The 20,129-nt window shown below is 38.4% G+C and overlaps 1 protein-coding gene across 2 annotated transcripts in view; it reads left to right on the forward strand.

Annotated features, from left to right (window-relative positions):
• Positions 1–20,129, forward strand: part of LOC137274650 (myotubularin-related protein 6-like) — a 105,109-nt gene that overhangs the window by 19,684 nt on the left and 65,296 nt on the right. For both annotated transcript variants that reach the window (XM_067807960.1, XM_067807961.1), the window contains exon 2: positions 19,715–19,831. In XM_067807960.1, coding sequence (XP_067664061.1) covers positions 19,715–19,831 — 117 coding nt within the window. The remainder of the gene's footprint in view (positions 1–19,714; positions 19,832–20,129) is intronic.

The following is a 20,129-nucleotide window of genomic DNA, read 5'->3' on the forward strand; positions in this document are numbered from 1 at the left end:
CTTAGGGACAAGATTGGTCAGAGAAAGACTTTCGATCAAAAAGTCTTTACTAATGACCATGTTTCCTTCATTTGCCACAGGATATGAAGCTTATGTCCTTCTTGAGGAGGTTAGCAGTGTATGGGGAATCTCAGCGCTGAGTTTCTCAACACTCTTTGTGTGTCAATCTTACTGGTATTAAAATGGTTAATAGACCATCTCTTTCTCAACCACCTCTGAATTTTTGAGAGAGAAACTCCTGCCATTTGTTCATTGACAGGGATGATAATGATGCTCAAAGGTTGTTGTTAACATGAGAACTAGTTTAGATCATCCTCAGGTTTGGATATTTAATAGTGTGTTGCTGGCTGGCTGGAGAGAATTGCAGGAAGTGGAACTCAAATTTAACCAGTAACTGCTCCTATGATAATTAAAGACAAGTTTGCAAGCTCAATATCTGTAGTAAATGTACTACATAGTTAAAAGGTGTGGTAAATAAACAACAGTGATATGAAGCAGCAAGTTATTCTTTAACTTTTTTTCTCACCACATGCCACACAGATCATAACAACTTGAACAAAACACTTCCGATCCAGTTTACTGAAGCCTGTTCTCTAGCTTGATGTTCCACTCATCTCTCTTTCATGAGCAAAGCCTTGTGTTTCAAAGACATGGACAGTGGCCTGCAGGGGTTTGTTCAAAACACTCATATTCCTCCCCAGACTGGCAGCAATTATTTTACAGATCAAAATAGGGAACAAACAACAAAAACAGAAATCATGTGACTAAAGCATACAAGAGGGACCCAGTTCCATGGCCATGAGAAATTGCTCCTTCAGGGTGACGGAAAGTTCAAAACAAAACCAAATGACATGAAGGGGCAAAATTTTTAAGTTTTGTTTTAGTTTAATTTAGATTAAGTTTGTATTGATGCAGTGTTGAACTCCTCTGAAAATATGTGATCGCCTTCATGATGTAGGTTAGAGTATCTGCTGGAGAGCAGAAGGTTGTGTGTGTGATCCTGGCCACGTCATACTAAAAAAGGTGTTAAAATATTGACAGTTGATCGCCATTAATGGATACAACAAGAACTGGTCAGCTAGGTGTCAGAATAATGTGTCTAAGTGGAGTATTCATGCTTAACTGCTGCATGTTATCTCATTGAGGTAGCACTATGAAATCAGCTCAAGTCTGAGCTAGTTCAAGAAGCCACACATACACACGCATGCACATCATCATAGGAGCAAAATAGTCTCAAGTACAACATTCAACCCATTTTCACCTCACCTCCAAAAATAGGTTAAAGAAGTCACTGTCAAGTACTCTAATTTTGCTCACAATAACATGAATCAGCAAACAACTCTTTTTGGTCACCAATAAAGTTAAAATGATAGAGACAGGGGAAAGAAACTGATCGTGCCTGTTAAATGTGCCTGGATAGAAAACTGAAAATAGTAATCATCTGAACAAGCAAAGAATAATCAAACGCAAACAGTTTTACAAGAAACTGCGTGAAGGTCGGTATTAATCATGTTAGATTAAATTAGGTTACAATGTGGTAACTGAGATGAACAAAAACAGATTTTTCTGACATATGGGATTTCCAGTATTTAGGCCAAAATTTGGCCCATGGGCTTAAATATTGGTTTGTTTGATTTAATTCCTGGGTGTTCAGAGTGATGTCACTTACTAAATTCTCAGTAAGCCCAAAATACTCCCTGTAGAGACTAGTCACTGTCTTAGATATCAGTCAGTTCTCGCATTTAAATGCAGGACGTCAGTGTGAAAATTTGTGGAAGATATCAGTTCATATAAATAACATGTCAAAGTGCAATAAAATACCATCAAGCGTTCATGCTGACATGTGATATTTCATGATCACATATGAAATTAGCAATATAGCAAACAAGTATCCTCCTATAGACACAGCAGGACTTGACGACGTACCTTGTATCCATGGCAATAGCAGATAACCTTGAAATATTCATCAAATGCACAGCATTTGTTCTCTAGCACTGGGACTGTATATAAACAACTGGTTTCCATGACAACTGGAATGATACTTATTATGAAAGATCTGAAGTGGCATTTGAGACCCAGGTATCGGATGGATATCTCTTTTGCCACCACACAGGTGATTATTTAACAACAGGAGGGCCAGGCATGAATGCAATGGCCATCAGCACTGTAGTACATAACATCAGTCAAGAGACAGAAGACAAAGCCTGGTATCATTATATTTGGTCTATAAGACCAGTTAATACACAGTGATAACTGTAAGAATACATATGTGTACAGCAGAGACGTGCAGAATGAAAAGGGATAGGGTTTTCATTTGTGCCCAGGATACCTAGAAGTAACAACATGAGTGTGGATAGTTTTACACCTCCTTTTAGCAGTATTCCATCGATATCACGTAGTTGGACATCAGAAATGTGCTTCACACATTTTACCCATGTGGGGAATCAAATCTGGGTCTTTGGCATGTCAAGCAAACGCTTTAACCACTAGACTATACCACCACTGCCAGAAGTAAGAAAGACTGAGGCCCAGTCAAAGAATGTCAGTGGAAGATGTCAGGGGATGATGGGGAATAAAGGGGATTGTTGTTGCTTCAGGAACTAGAGTAGGAACAGTTGGTGCATGTTGCTGCCAGTGCACATGAGCAGGCAAATTAGATTTCATGAAGGATATTGTCGCAAGGGTCCAAGAAGGGCACCTGTTTTGGTTTGATGAGAACAAGATGTCAGTAGGTCAGATGTTGTGCGTACATGTTAAGTAGTTGCCCTGAGTGCGCGGAGTGCAGTGCTTTTTTATGAAGGTCACTTAGTTTAGTGAAAGGAGTTGGTGCAGATTGCATCATTGATCACTGGGGATGATATTTTCACTTCAGTTTGAGTGTGCAGTATTGATTATTTTTGTGTGTTTGATAATTTCTAAAGAAAAAATATAAATAAATGCTCTGGCACAGGACTAGGTGAAAACAGCTATTAATATCGCCTGCTAGGGATTTTTTGCAGTCACCAGAGATACAAGACACTATTCTTAATCTAGTTACAGTCAACCTAACTGCTCGTATTTTGCCCATCCCCTCAGAAATGATAGGGGGACTGCTGTTAAGCAGTGAAATGTTGTGACCAAAACTTCCATGCAGGAGATAGATGCGTTAAACTATTGAGATACTGCAGTTGTTTGCTCTATGTTTGTACTGAGTTGATAGGAGGTTTTAAATACAGATGGTATTGCAGTATTCTTGGATAATTGAAAAAATGCAAAAGTCACCCCTAATGCAACAGTTCTTTGTATTCAGTAACTTTCAGTGATCAGTTCTTACCGTGTTTTGTCATCATGTTACCTGTAATTGCCAACTGAATCGGTTTCTTCAGAATATGTAATGACTACATCTGGCATCGTTTATTGGAATTCTTTCAAAGAACTGAGGAAGTAAGTCATGTTTAAGCCACATTTTTGTACTTGTATGAAGGCATGTCAGCTAAGTCTCAGATGAAAGACAAAGACAGGTCAGAGATCTTATCACTTTGTTACTTCAAAGAGGACTGATGGTACTAACTATTGAAAGTAACTGAAGTAGACTTAACATGCTTGTAGCAGACATGTTGACTGGCAGTTCCTAGACTACAGACTGTTAAAACATCCTTTCATAATCACATGTGTGAAACAGAGCAGTTTACTCTATACATTTAGTACAAGAGACTTGTACCTGTTGAAAAACACTGTCAAACATGACGGCATGGTTGATTCAGTAGGTCTTTGACATATCCAAATTGTTACAATAAATATGCACAAATGCACGATACGATAACAAAAATAAATAGAAAACATAGCAGATACTCACCACAGCAGTGGTATACAGTCTTGATCATTTGCAGATGTATTTATTTGAAAAATGAATTTTATTGTTTATTGACCTGTTTAGACGAGAGTAGCAGTGTTGTGGTGCATACAAGAACCAAAACACAAGATTACTGATAGGCCCTTAAATTCCATTCAGTGCTCTAAGTGTACTGTAGTCTAAGTTTTTCTGTAATCCATTTTTGAAAAAAAAAAAATAAGGAGTATGTACTTCACCTGATGTTGAAAAATTATCTGGAGCTCTGTAGTACCTGTCTGGTTAGAGTTTGAAGTCAGCAGACCGAGAATACTTCAGAATATGCTGCCTACTGTGTTCTAAAGATTGTTTTTCAGTGAACTAATCTTATGTTGCATGTAGTTCTGTGTGCTAAATGTTTTGTAAATATTGCTATTGGTAGCGAGGGTTTGTAAACTGGTCCAAAGAAATAGTTCAGTCTGCAATTAGCTCATTGAAATCGTAAATTGCTCTGTTTGCGCTCTCCAACATCCAGTGTTTTCAAGGTCATAACTCTGATGTTCTATGAACCGAATGTGCTCAAGGGGTGAAGACTTTACTGCCTTGGCCCTGGAACAGTCTTTCTTAAAGCTCCTTTATAAGTTATTCAGTGGTCATGAGGGGGGCATGGGTTGATGTACAAACATCGAAGGTATATCAACCCAAGGTTCCCAAAAGGGAACAAGGAACTTCATACTTATCTTACCAAACACCTTGATGTTATTTTTGAATTCTTTGAAGCAGGGGTGCAAATCATTTTGTAGTCATTGCAAGATTTGGGTGACAAGAAAAACAGATTTAAAGTTATCTCCCTTCCATCGATTTGCAATCGTAAAACATTGGTAGTATCCGAACATCATATGTGAGTCAATGTTTGTCAAGATAAAGAATCAGCACCACGAAGTACCGAATGAATTGCCATTGGCAGCAGGGTACATTGAAACGTTACTCTCTTGTGAGAGGGGTACACTGAAAATAGTACAACTACAAGAGCACTCAGCCAAACAGAAAACAACATTATGTGTGTGGTAAGATAAAATCCCTTGAATGCATTACCTCTGTAACACTCTAGCCAATTTGCTCTTTGAAACGGGTGGAATGGTGAGTTAAGGAGTTCGGAGGTTGATTCCAGACTCGTCAAAGTAATAAGATATGTTAATCTTTGAGTCATCTGTCAACTGACAGATGACATACCTTAGATTAATTGCATTTAAAAGAAAGACAAAGTCATCAATATCCCCCACAATGGCAAAAAACTCTTCATGAATATGTCTACAAGTTATGATTATGTCAAATCTGTTGGTGTGTATATAGCAAAGTGGAAGGAGATACTGAAAGGTTTTTAAGTGCTGTTCCAGAAAGGAGCAGTACCTTCAGTTGAAGCCAGACTTGTGGCCATGGAAACACAAAAAGAATTTTAATCAGAATTCCAAATCTACCAAAAGGCACAAGTTCGCCACTAGATATGTGTATGTATTGAATTTGGTGAAGAAACAGTGAACTGTTTCAAAAGTTCTGCTCCGGAAAAGAGCACTACCATCAATTTCAATCAAAGTCAAATTTGTTGCCATGGAAATGCAAAACATGCTTAATTCAGAATTTCAAATCTACCAAAAGGCACCAGGAAACCACCAGGCCTATCTATGTGCCAAGTCTAGTGAAGAAATATTAAATGATTTTGAAGATTTGCTCTGGAAAAGACAAATGTGCACAGACAAATGCATGCATGGAGTCCATTTTCATATCCCCCAGAAAAAGGACGATGAAAAGGGATAGATGAGGAATGAAAATGGTGTTAGGTGATTTGGTTCTGAAAGGTTTAGAAATATTCAAACTGAAATAGTTTGTGTACAAGGAGTGTAAAATGTACCAAGATATTCCTATGATTTTCACTTAAGTGGAGCTTGTCATGCTGATGTCAAATTCACATCAGTTTAGGTGGACATTCAAAAGGTGTCAGTTGTAGGTACGTGTTACAGGCCTGCCATACATACAATGAACAAATCATCAAGACTGAACTCATATACACCAAAACAGAACAAAAATCACCAAAGTAGGAAAATAAACTTCCCAAAATGCAATGATAGCGTCTAAAACTGAAACTTGAAATGGAAACAAAATTGTGTATTAGCTACAACAGAGCCCGGGAACAGTCGCTGAGTGTACAACTCGGCAGTCACAGCATCCAAAAATGGCAGTGACAGCATCAAAAAATGGCATAAATGTCATCAAAGATGGCAGTAAAGGGAAACGAACAGGCTTTGTTCAGTTATGTTTTTCGTCACCAAGAGTCGAATTCTTGAAAATTTTATGTTGGGATGAAGTGCATCAACACCCTATTGTATTATGTTCAAACCTCTATGTTCATACTTCTCAGTGTAAGGCTTGTGATTCTGCACAGATTGGTCCCTCGTTCAACCAAATAGGGTTTGTTCTGAAAATTTCAAGGTTTGAGTGTATGCAGTGTAAAGAGACATGATAACTCAAAATGTGGAGGGGAACACAGCAGGAGATTAGTCAACGCCTCGTCTGTCTGTCCATCCGTTGATATTCATTTTTTTTCCTGAGCATAACTAAAAAAAAGAAGTGTTCAATATTTTGTAGCAGAAAGTGGTAGATATTTCAGACATAACCTGAAGTGGTGCCTTTTGCTATTTACAGACTTTTGTCATTAATATTTTTCTTTGTTTCCATGGAAACGATTTGAACATAGTCTAAAAAGGGATGGGAAGACCTTCGTTTCCAGAGCACAACAAAAAAATTCAGTATCTTTCTTTAAGACTTGGTAGATATATTGTAGAATTGTTGTATACTTGGTAAAACAAATAAGGGAACTGACAGTGCTCCTTTAATTAGTGTCAGATTTTTGCCCACAGTGTAATACAACACTAAGAAAGAATAAAGGAACATACATGTTTTCATGTGTTTAGTATAAGTCATTAGTGAAGAAAGAAGACAGTCAGTTGTGTGTGAGCAGTTCTCCCATTTCTTGACAAAATAAACAAGAATCGCAGGTCATTTATGCAGTAGTTCAAACAAGACATTGCCTTTAGACATGGATATCGTATTCCTTGTGTCATACAAGTACTATATATTCCTTGTGTCATAACAAGTACTATATATTCCTTGTGTCATACAAGTACTATATACTCACTTTTGCTTTGAAGCAGACCTCTCAAGATGTATCAGGCATTCCATATTGTTTGCTTGAGGGCTAAGTGGAAGAGTGATCAGCTTCCACCAGTGGTGGCTTGTATCTGTTATGAAAGGAAGCTCAATAAACACTGTAAAGCTGATTAAAATCATCCAATGCCAGACCAATAAGAAAATGAATAGTTTTGAATTCATCCATTGCTTTGAATCCCATTCCTGGATGTGTTGGGAAAGAAATCCTTCTAAAATGTCATACCTGCGAGAAAAATATCATAAATTATCTAACTCACAAAACTGGAACAAATCTAGCATTCCTTGAAAAAATGTCAAATGAAATAAATGTAATTATCCTTTACTGTCATTCTGTTAATCACCCTGTATTGCTTTATAAACCTATGGGTTTAAAGATTTCTATAATTAAGTAATTTGCAAGGGATTTCCAAGCATTTGTTTTGCTAACCAAACAAATATTATTTAGCTTTATGTCTCCATTCCAGCTGTGGAGTTATCCAGTGGTTTGGCACTTATCTTTTCATGAATGCATTGCAGTCAGTGTTAATTATTGAGTGAAATTGTGTGAAACGTAAGCTTGTCCTACTCCTAGCAACCTTGTAGGAGAAGTAGCACATTTGCACTGCCAGGTTTTGTTTATGTCCAGACATTAGCTTCAGTAGGAGTCTGATTAGAGCGTAAATACCAAAGACAATAAGACATTTGACAATACTTTTATCACAGATGTGGCATGAGCTGATGATTGACGAGCGTAGGCAGACCACTGCTTTACCTAAATCTTAATAAGATTTCCCTAGGAATCGATCTTTGTTTGATAACCCCAGTTCAGATCCATGCCGTGTCCGTGTTCCGAGGTTGACATGTAATTACCAACTTGACGGGCATTTAGCGTAATGGAGTGACGCCAAATATGGCCACTCTGAGAAGATTAATAAAGGCAGTGAAGCACGAGTGCTCCACATCGTCCAGTTTAGTTCATCACGGAATGATTGCACATTCCCATGAAAAAGTGATGCTAATGATTGTGGCACCAAGATGGTTTCAGGTCCCTCCTTCAAGTCTCTGTTCTAAGCCCCAACTTCATGCCAAGGCGGACGGTTTTCCATGCACATCCAGTGCGTACTGCTCTTTGATGCACGATGCATACATGCAGTTTTTTACATGCCTTTTACAACCATTTATGCTGGGTTACTATTGTCATTGTCTGAAATTAAGGATGAAATTAAGTCATGGGTTCTTGTTAAGATCTTCTTGTGGATCATTGTTAGATGTTTTTAGATTGAAACTGTAGAGACGAAATGTGAAAGGCTGAATTGTGCTTGTAATCTCAAAGCAAGGATGATGTCTGTGGGCATTTGAATTAAAGTAGTGTGTTCGTGAGCCATTAGAGGATTGGATGGCCACAGCCTCCATCATCTAATGATAGACTGCCCACAGTGGACAGACCACTGGGTTGTTCTGTACAGTCTTGATGGAAATTGAATATTGCTGCATGTGTTGTCAATGTCTTTCACTCTCAGGGTTTCTGGGTTCAGTTTCAGGTTTTCAGTTCATCTTGTAAGGACATCGATTGATTGCTATTTAAGACTTTTTTTTAATTTTGTCCATGGCATGGAAGTCTTATCAAAGTTTGCAATTTGTCACATGCCATTGACTGTCTCTGCTTAAATTTTGTGTATGTCAGTCATGTGCAAGTAGCAGAAGAAAGCATTTTACCCAGTGCTTTATACATGATGGACGTGTGTTGTTACAAGAAAACATATCCAGAATTGTGGAGTCATTCTGTATCCATCATTCTGTTTGTGAATTATTGGTCACTAAATGTGATGTCATTTTCACATATTTGACATTAGTAGTAGGATCGTAAATGCTGATTAATAATATCCACAGTGCTTTGTACTTATCCTGTTTGGCGTCAGGTTTGAATGATCATGTTTAGCATAATATCCAGAGGGACTATTTCTGTAAAGCACCTTCCTGCACTATTATGTATTGTGTTACCAGGTTGCATCATAAAACCGCAGTGAAGGTGTTGGGAATCAATCATACAACATTGGCAAACGTATTGGTATTCCACAAGGCAATCTAAATAACCATGTTTCATTACTATGCAGACTAAATATAGACTTCCTTCACCTGCTGCAAGTGTCGTCAATGAACAGAGTATGTTGGCCTGATTGGAGTGTCAGTCCTTTAGCTTTAGCCTCATGATCAACAAGCAATGAATGATATGAAAAGGTGAGAACTTGGACCAGAGGTGGTCCACAGATGAGGGATTTAATCAGACTGTTCTGTGGAACTATCAGTAGCATGCTCTGTATCATATAATTAGGCCTCTTGTTCTTACAGTGGCAACCGAAGATTTGCGCATGAGTTTCAACACAAGCAGTAGCAACCACTGAGTTTTACTAAGCATTGCATGTCGGACATAATGATATGTTAGCCAAGCATATGTCAGACATAATGATATGAAAGCCAAGCATATGTCAGACATAATGATATGAAAGCCAAGCATATGTCGGACATAATGGTATGTTAAGCAAGCATATGTCGGACATTATGGTATGTTAGCCATGCATATGTCAGACATAATGATATGATAGCCAAGCATATGTCAGACATAATGATATGTTAAGCAAGCATATGTCGGACATTATGGTATGTTAGCCAAGCATATGTCAGACATAATATGATAGCCAAGCATATGTCAGACATAATGATATGTTAAGCAAGCATATGTCGGACATTATGGTATGTTAGCCAAGCATATGTCAGACATAATGGTATGTTAAGCAAGCATATGTCAGACATAATGATATGTTAGCCAAGCATATGTCAGACATAATGATATGTTAGCCAAGCATATGTCAGACATAATGGTATGTTAAGCAAGCATATGTCGGACATTATGGTATGTTAGCTATGCATATGTCAGACATAATGATATGATAGCCAAGCATATGTCAGACATAATGATATGTTAAGCAAGCATATGTCGGACATTATGGTATGTTAGCCAAGCATATGTCAGACATAATATGATAGCCAAGCATATGTCAGACATAATGATATGTTAAGCAAGCATATGTCGGACATTATGGTATGTTAGCCAAGCATATGTCAGACATAATGATATGATAGCCAAGCATATGTCAGACATATTGATATGTTAGCCAAGCATATGTCAGACATATTGATATGTTAGCCAAGCATATGTCAGACATAATGGTATGTTAAGCAAGCATATGTCAGACATAATGATATGTTAGCCAAGCATATGTCAGACATAATGATATGTTAAGCAAGCATATGTCAGACATAATGATATGATAGCCAAGCATATGTCAGAAATAATGATATGTTAAGCAAGCATATGTCGGACATTATGGTATGTTACCAACAAATGTCAGTTACATCCAGTAAGGTTTCATCAGCAGTTTAAGCTATCACATGGTCTCTAATTTTCAGTCTGACTTGCCTAGAGTTTCAGTTAATAAGCTCTGGGATAACCTGGGGCTTTGGGGATCAAAATATCATTGGCATGTCAGAAAGAGGTCTTTTGTTTAGTTTTTGGTTTTGGCACCACTTCAGACAGACAGGTATCAGTTGCTCGTGTCATTGTGGATCCTCATCCTGGACACACAGTCTAGATCCTTGTTGGACTGATAGAAATGTTTTGGATCCTTTCACTTAACTGACTGAATCATTTCCTTGACTGACTGGTTCATTGCTTATACTGTCAACCACATATTTTTCACACAGGTTTATTTGGGCTCAGGCCTCTGTAACATAACTAAAATTATGCTGACAGTGGTGTTAATGATAAAATGCCTGCACCCACTCCCTCACTCATTACGAATCAGTCACTTGCTCCATCCCTGGGATTATTTATCCTTTATTTCATGTCCCTGCTGTACATGTCATGTAATGAAATGGCAATATGTTTGTGTATTGTAATTTAAAGGTCCAAGACCACTGTACCAGAAATGTGATTCACCAGTTTAAATAATGACTAGAAAACGATCGGCAGAGTGCACTGGCCACTCTACAAACAGTGGAAACATGAATTCACTGTGGACCACTTCATCCATCGGGAAAGGAGTTCTTATGGATTATACATGTACATGTAATCAAAATAATGACTTGTAGTTCCAACTTAGTTACAATGGTGAAAACATTGAGTACAATTTGTCATCATGGTCAAATGATGAAAGATTTGTTCCCTACCAACGAACTATTGTCCATCTTGTTTCTGTGGTGGAAATCAATGACCATATGAAGACTGACAGTGGCCCTGATATGAGTCAGCAGGTCAGTGATGGATGACCATCACTCGTCAGTCCTGGTTCAATAAGTAGATCTTTATTTTGGCTGCACATCAGTCCAATCAGCTTCTGTTCATGTCGTTGACACAAACAGCTTGTACGAGTTTATCAAAGTGGGATGATATATTCGTCCTGTTCAATGGGGAGGTTTGTGTTGTGATAGCCTGATCAAGTGTTGTTTGCACTGGGCTGTATTGATGAGGAGCAAAGCTGGGGAGAAATTAGTCAAGTGAGGGATACATGTCCTAATGGCAAGGGATGTTTGCCAGGGCTCCGTGTTCAGTGTAATTGCTTTGTGTCGACACACCTGACATTTCGTTCCTCATGTTCAGTTCATAGAATAAGTGGTATATCAATATTGTCAATACTGACTCTCACTTTGATTACAAATTCTAGGTGTTCAATACTGACTCTCACTTTGATTACAAATTCTAGATGTTCAATACTGACTCTCACTTTGATTACAAATTCTAGATGTTCAATACTGACTCTCACTTTGATTACAAATTCTAGATGTTCAATACTGACTCTCACTTTGATTACAAATTCTAGATGTTCATATACTGAAGGTTCATACAACAGCTGGCACTGCAGGTTCGTTCAACAGCTGGCACTGCAGGTTCAAACAACAGATACTGCAGATTCATACAACAGCTGACACTGTAGGTTCAAACAACATACACTACAGATTCATACAACAGCTGACGCTGCAGGTTCAAACAACAGCTGACACTGCAGGTTCATACAACAGACACTGCAGGTTCAAACAACAGACACTGCAGATTCATTACATAACAGCTTGCACTGCAAGTTTATACAATTGCCTACATTGCATGTTCATCTAGATCAGTTGGGAGAGCAAAGGTGTTTCAAGAATATTTCTTCAAATCATGAGGCATGCATTTGCCAGGTTAGATATAATTGGGCATACATGTGACTACTGGGAAAAGGCCAAATTGCAGCCCCAGGGTGGTGGAGGTTAAAGCGATGGTTATATTGATTGAAACTATTCAGATGTTAGTGCCAGGAATCTTGAGGTGTGGTTTTGTAGAATTATGCATGAAGGATAGAAATGACCTCAGAGCCCACAGACGCACATTTTCACTATTCTGTATAATTCTGGATCTTTTGCAGAGAGATGAGCAAAGTTCATCATCAGTGATAAGAAATACCAAGATTCTATTCAGTTGAGTAAAATGAGAAAATGAAAAAGTAAAAAGATATGAATCATCATGGATCAGCCCACAATAAATTCTAAATGAAATCTGAGAGAGCAGAAGTTGAATCCTCATTTTATTCAGCAGCTTCCGTGACAAGGCTTGTGTGTAGTTCCTGAGAATAGCAGACAATCATAAGAACTCCCTCCTTTAATAACTGCTGTCAAAAAGTGAAATGGAAGGAAAAGTATCCTTTTTTGACATTGTGTTACACTTGGAGAAATAAAGATGCCATGAATCGTGGTTTATGAAATGATGCCGTGAGAGGGGTTGATGTAGGAACTGCAGGGATTACAGTCTCTGATTAAGGTCCACTTACAGGCTAGAACTTCCTGACCCGAACCATGATGGATCTACATTCATAGATTTCTTTCCTCATTGTTCTTACACATAACCTCATATTGTGCCAACAATGCTTGAGCGTTTTATCTTGCTGGTGGTCAAGGCTTCCTCCTGCTGGTGTGATATACCTACAACAGCAGAAATACATCATCATCATTTCTAAAGTGCTTTCCAGATCATTGGTTGGTCTATGAATACACAATGCCATTTTGAAAGTGGTCAAATGTAACAAATACTTGGGATTACACTTACACTTGACTCTTGAGATTGTGGGCTTGAATCAGTTAGTTCTTTAATTTTTGGAGGATGTGGAAACCTGATGGTGTCAGATCTGATGAATATGCTACTTGAAGAAGATGAATGAGATCCAAACCACAGTCATGTATTCAAACTGTGATGACAGCATACTTCTGCTGTAGAACATTGTCCCTGTCGAAAAACACACTTTAGTAAGTTTCCACATCATTTTGCCTTGATATCCTCTCACAGTCATTCATGCAGATAAGAATATTATTGTCATTGTTGGTTTAACTGTAGGGGGGGGGGGGGGGGTTGTAGATCAGTAGCACACATTTGAAATCACACAAAATGGTTGTATCACATCTCCAGCTGATGGTGCCTTCTTCTTAGGTGTTGACATGGACATTGCGATGCTTTGGGTGTTGTTTGGTTTGGCAGTGGTGAACCAACAACTGGGTTTATTTTTTTTCTATTAATTCAGCAGGGTCTGATCACATAAATTCTCACAGAGTTGATGAACTGGAGATCCTCTGCTCGTAATTCAGAAACTTGGAACCCAGTGTACTGAAACCTTTGTCATGCCTAGTTTATTTGTCAGACAGGTCTCTACTTTCTCATGAGCAGTGGATGATATGTTTCATCTGAGGAAATGTTGATCATTTGGTTTTTGTCATCTATTTTATGAATGTCAGGCTAATGAATTTAGTTGAAGGTCTACATGGTCTTGGATCAGCCTCAAGGCTCTCTCCTCAGGAACTCTGTTGCCCAAATCTTGAGCATGAAGATGCATCCCATGAAAGATGATGTGAGCAGTGTGCATGTCACAACTGATGTATCTTCAGCTTGATTGAGAATGGAGTTATAGAGTGGATTGTTTAATTTTGATGTGGATCTCTGCAAGAGTAATCGAAAAAGATCATTGTTTGGCATCGACCTCTTGAGAGAAGTAGGGAATGCATTTGCTGTGGAATATGATGACACTGTCCTCAGGATTCCAAGATTCTTTAGTTTGAATACGTCCAAGTGAAGTATGTATTCATGTGTTCAACTTCACCACCATGATGGAAAGGAAATCTTTAAGTATTTTTTTGTACACTAATCAATGGGAAGGAAGCAATAGACCTAACACTGTGGCTGGCAATGTTTGGCAGTACACCTGAAATATTGATGTGTGTTGCATGACAAGCACCTGCCCATTGTAATAACACTCATCAGGTGAGGTCAGCAATGCCACAATCTATAGATAATTGGGCAAAATTAGAAATATGTTGTCGAGTAATTGATGTGCAGCTTCATACATGGTTAACTCACATTGTTTTGCTAACAGGGTTATTTATGTGATGTTTTCGTGGAATAACGGTAGTTTGGATTAGTATGGGTTTCAGGGTTATATCAAGATTATTGATATGTCTTATTGTGAAAGATTACCTGTTCTGACGAAAAGTGCCTTTACTTTGAAGTGCCCATGTGCTCTTCTACTTAGAAAGGGGTGTGGATGACTGTATAAAAGTCATCGTTTTGTAAGGGTGGTGTGTTACAAAACACTGCAGAACACAGCATGAAGTTTATGTACCTCTTCTGTGAATAGAATGTTAACCAATCATTTGTTATGGATTCGACTGTCACTAAAGACATCATCACACTGGGGATGTCATGGTCTCAACTATCAGAAGGTGATGTTCCAATCAAGGTATCATCACACTAAGTTTGTCATGGTTTTAAGTAAAGAGTGAGATGTTCCTGTAAAAACATCACAGATGAAGAGTGCCATCAACTGCCCGTGTTAACCTACAACTAATTACAGCTGATTTTCCCTGGTGTTTTTAAGTCTCAGTTAACCTAACATGACTTGTCCAGGCCAGCCAGCCTGACCTGTAGTCACGATAACCTACGCTTGTCTGCTCCTGCATTTGAGCTTAATAACACCTGTCAGGTCCTGTTTGGTTGTAATTTAGGAGTCAGCTAGTATGTCTTGTTCTGGCCACATCCTGGCCCATCCAGCAGGAACACTGCTGACAAGGACAGCACTGCACAGCACATGTCTTTGTGTCGTCAACAGTAGGTGGACAATAGTTAGTGGTCCTGTCTGTACTCTTCACTGGTCTAAAATAAAATCCGCAGATTTCCTTAACTGTCAACACTATTATGTTTGGATGCAGGAAAAAGTCAGTGGTCACTGGGATCTCTGCAAACTTACCATTTAGTGGTCCTGATTAATTTTTAGTAGCAAGGGACAAAGGACCAGCATAAATTTTACACACTGGTACTCAAGCCTACAATAAAAACGGTGAACAAATCATCAAAACTGAACTTATATACTCCAAAACAGAACAAAAATCACCAAAAACTGCTACAATATCCTCTAACACCAAAACAAACCCTCTATAATGGAAAACTGATCGTTTTAAATGGAAACAAAACTTGTGTATCAGCTAAAACAGCGCCCAAAAAGGTCGCCAAGCGCACAAAATGACAGTCACAGCATCCAAAGACGGCAGCTACAGCATCTTAAAACGGCATAAATATCATCAAAGATGGGGGCGTGGGGTGATGAACAGGTGTTTAGTCAAAAATGTTTTTCGTCACCATGAGTGTAATCTTGAAAATTTCAAATCGGGATGTAGCGTATCAACCCCATGTTGTATTAAGCTTCAAATAAGTGTTCATACTTCCCACTTTATTACTTGCGATTCTGCACAATTTGGTCCCTTGTTCGGCCAAAAAGGTTTTGTACTTTGTTGTCGACAATGTTGTGCTACTGTTATTCTTCTTGTTTTTCTTATAAAGTATTCATAGAGTCACATTCAACGTTCATATATTTTGATGATTTAAAACGTTATAAAAACATATCTGAGAGTCATTTTGACTTTCACAATAAAGTGAACGAATGCAAACTCATTCCACTGATTAGGGCATTTACACCTTGAGACTTACAAGAACTACGATGAACGAATGTTCATACCACAATATAAACGTTATTTTATCTTCTTTTTGGGGGGTAAATGATGTTAAAGTAGTTGGATGTATAGAATGTTTTGAAGAACATGGAAGTGATCACATTGCAGAATGATAAGTTCTTCCTGACACACACCTCACAGTTGAAATTCTAAGCTAGTTTGTTTCATTCTCTGATGAGAACGCAATGCTGTCCGAGTTTTAACTTCTTTTCACACTGAATACACTCAGACAAACCCTATTTGGTCGAACAAGGTCCCCAGTTGTGCAGAATCACAATCCTAAATCTGAGAAGTCTGAGCATAAGTTTGAAGCTTAATACAACATGTGTTGATGCGCTACATCCCGATATGAAAGATTACAGTCATGGTGACGAAAAACATTATTGACTAAAGCCTGCCGTCTTTGATGATAATTATGCCATTTCAGGATGCTATGGCTGCCGTTTTTGGATGCTGTGACTGCCGTTTGTGCACTTGCCAACTGTTCTCGGGTGCTGTTACACGAGTTTAAATGTTTCCATATCAAACGATTAGTTTTCTGTTACAGAGGGTTTGTTTTGGTGTTAGAGGATATTGTTGCAGTTTGGAAGTTTATTTTCCTATTCTGGTGAGTTTGGTTCTGTTTTGGTGTATATGACTTCAGTTTTGATGATTTGTTCACTGTTTTGGTGTATATGACTTCAGTTTTGATGATTTGTTCACTGTTTGTATGGTAGGCTTGATATTGGGTGGTGAAGTAGATTAGTTTTCTGTTACAGAGGGTTTGTTTTGGTGTTAGAGGATATCGTTGCAGTTTTGGACGTTTATTTTCCTATTCTGGTGAGTTTGGTTCTGTTTTGATGTATATGACTTCAGTTTTGATGATTTGTTCACTGTTTGTATGGTAGGCTTGATATTGGGTGGTGAAGTAGATTAGTTTTCTGTTACAGAGGGTTTGTTTTGGTGTTAGAGGATATTGTTGCAGTTTTGGACGTTTATTTTCCTATTCTGGTGAGTTTGGTTCTGTTTTGATGTATATGACTTCAGTTTTGATGATTTGTTCACTGTTTGTATGGTAGGCTTGATATTGGGTGGTGAAGTAGATTAGTTTTCTGTTACAGAGGGTTTGTTTTGGTGTTGGAGGATATCGTTGCAGTTTTGGACGTTTATTTTCCTATTCTGGTGAGTTTGGTTCTGTTTTGATGTATATGACTTCAGTTTTGATGATTTGTTCACTGTTTGTATGGTAGGCTTGATATTGGGTGGTGAGGTAGACAAGTGGTTAAAGTTGGTTGATAATCAAGGTTATTTCAGTCTATACTTTGTGTTGAGCGTTTGTAAGGATCATGACAAAGAGCATGCTGCGAGGCACCCAGGATCTCCTTAGTCTCAAGTAAGGCTGTTACAGTTTATTCACATATTCCATAAAGAAAAACATATCCCTTCATGGATTCAATACCTTATTTACAGGTCTGGAATGTTCATGAAATTTAAAAAAAAAAGAATGATTTTACTTTCATTTTGGTGTTCTTAAGCAAAGCAAAATGTGATATATCTGAGGCAGATGATAGTCAAAACTCATTGGTCTACATGAAAGCTAAATTATACTGTCAGCATAGTCAAAACATGTCATATGTTTTGTTACTGTGTCACTGAACATGATGAGTAATACATATGAACAGCTGGCTTGTTTTTGTATTCATGGTGCAGTATTTGTATTGTTACCCAGTATTTGTAATAGGTATCATAATCACCTCAAAGTGAGTTTGCTGCAGCATCCAATGCTGAGGTCCTGTGTAATCTACTGCGTAACAGTAGGTACTTGTTGGAAGTGCTTGGATGTTCTGCTTGAAGTGCTTGGATGGTCTACTGGAAGTGCTTGGATGGTGTGTCGGAAGTGCTTGGATGGTGGAAGTCCATGAATGAAATTCATGGAGTTATGGAAAGGGTGTGTTGATTTACACAAACATGTAAAAGTAGTCACCTGAGAACATTGATCTTTTAGTTATAGTGGCGACAATCCTGTAGTGTAAGGTGTCATATAAGCGCTGCTTTTCTAGCCTATCTCTTTTCCAGTGGTTACACAGACGTCTGCTAGGCTGCTTGAGGTTTGTTGATACAAGATTCCTAATGTGTTGATTGAAGGACCCAAATATGTTGATACAAGAACCCAAATATGTTTACATAAAGAACCAAAAAATACTGATAGAACGACCCAGTTATGAGGATATAACGAACCAAGTATTTGGTGATAGGTAAGCTCAGTAAAATGTCACACCTATATAGGCAACACTATGATATTCCTCAATTTTTTTCCTATTTCACCTTTCCTAGAAATGTGTATATGGAGATGTTCTGTTTTTAAGTCACCTACTGGTGTCGCATGTTGCAAGACTTGGACTGTCAGCCCAAACATAGAAGTTGAGGGAGGGAGTGTTTCAGTCTGGTCGGGAAATAAGGTGATCTTTCCCTGGATATGTGGATTGGTTCAGGTTTATTAGCCAGATCTATACTAATCTATGGCCACTGCCTTGGGAACGAGCAATCAATTATTTCCAATTTTGTGTCTGAGGACATAGTGTTTGTTAAATGGCTGGTTTAGGGAAGAATGGGAAGGGGATGTAATGTGGTGCCAAATTAAGTGCAATAAATGTAGGGTAAAATTAATGTAAAAACAGCATTGTGGATCTAAGTCTTATGTACACTCATTGCTGGCAGAGGAACAATAGCATTTGCCTGCCTGACTTCAACTGATGTATACACAATGCCAGTGGATATTATCAGTGACAGTTTAGGTGGGTCTTTCAGACACTCTCTCGGGGCTTACTGGCCTGATCAGGTCACAAGTATTCATGTTTGTTGTTCAAGTGATTACTGGAGAGATAGGTAATGATCATTCCATTCTCAAATGCATGAACAAGACTAATCTGTTGTCCCCACTGTCATGATCAGATATGCCAGAGACAGTTTGGCTAAAGTAGGTGCTAATTCGGGGATGCATCATTGTGAGTGCCACCAAATGATCCATAGGGGGCTTCAGATTTACACTGCATGGCACAGGTGGTCGTTTCTTCCCTCTTTTATTCTTTATGCAAATGTTTGTAACTCTTCCCACTCTGACCAGACTACATGGATCATTTCAAGCATATTTTACACCCTAATGTGTTCCACACTGTGTGTGAAGTGTATGGACAGACAAGGAGGCACTCATGCAGTTGTTCAAGCACCTGCTGCTTCTCCTTGGTAACAAACAAGGTCAGATCAGAAGAGAATGTGTTGCTTTCTACTTCAAGTAAAAAGCTGTCATATCTATAATGTCAGATATACTGTTATGTTTACTGTTGTATTCCTTATTCTGACAAAACTCTTTTTTTCCCAGCATGACAAGTTCATGTTGTAGTTCAGAAAACTCAATTGATGATGTAGTTGTCCCAGGGATGAAGCTACTGGACTACCTATTCAGTTGCTTTCTCTTCTGCATTGTGATGTACTCCTGTATCATTTGATGTACTCCTGTATCATATGATGGTACCCAGCACATGACAAACAGCATAGTATGGTGTGACTGAGTATCCTTCCCAAAGTGTGAGACACTGACATTCTCCTGTGACATACTAGTATATATGTGTGCTTCTGTTTCAGGTGGAGAATGTCAAGCTCATGGATCGCTTCAATGCAAGGAAGCCTGTGGTTGGCACCCTCTACCTAACTACAACACATCTCATCTTTGTTGACAATGCTGGCAAGCGAGAAACATGGGTAGGTCTCATACACCTTTTACTGGTTTATACTTTGTCCAGACCAGTGTGAATCAAGTTTTTTTTTGTCTTGCTGACATGTTTAACCTCCACCCTATCAGAAGTCTTATTAAAATACAAGTTTAGGATACAAGCCATCAGTATAGGATGATGTATTTCTTTGATGTCCAACCTTTGCTGTAGGCACATCTGATGATCTGGCAGGTATCCTTTTTGAAGGTTTAGTTAATTAAACATTTTTTCTAAAATAAAATTCTTGATAATAGTCTTCATTATTACCAAATAGGTATGTCACACAA

The sequence above is a fragment of the Haliotis asinina genome, chromosome 2 (genome assembly GCF_037392515.1).
Source record: "Haliotis asinina isolate JCU_RB_2024 chromosome 2, JCU_Hal_asi_v2, whole genome shotgun sequence".
NCBI lineage: Eukaryota > Metazoa > Mollusca > Gastropoda > Lepetellida > Haliotidae > Haliotis > Haliotis asinina.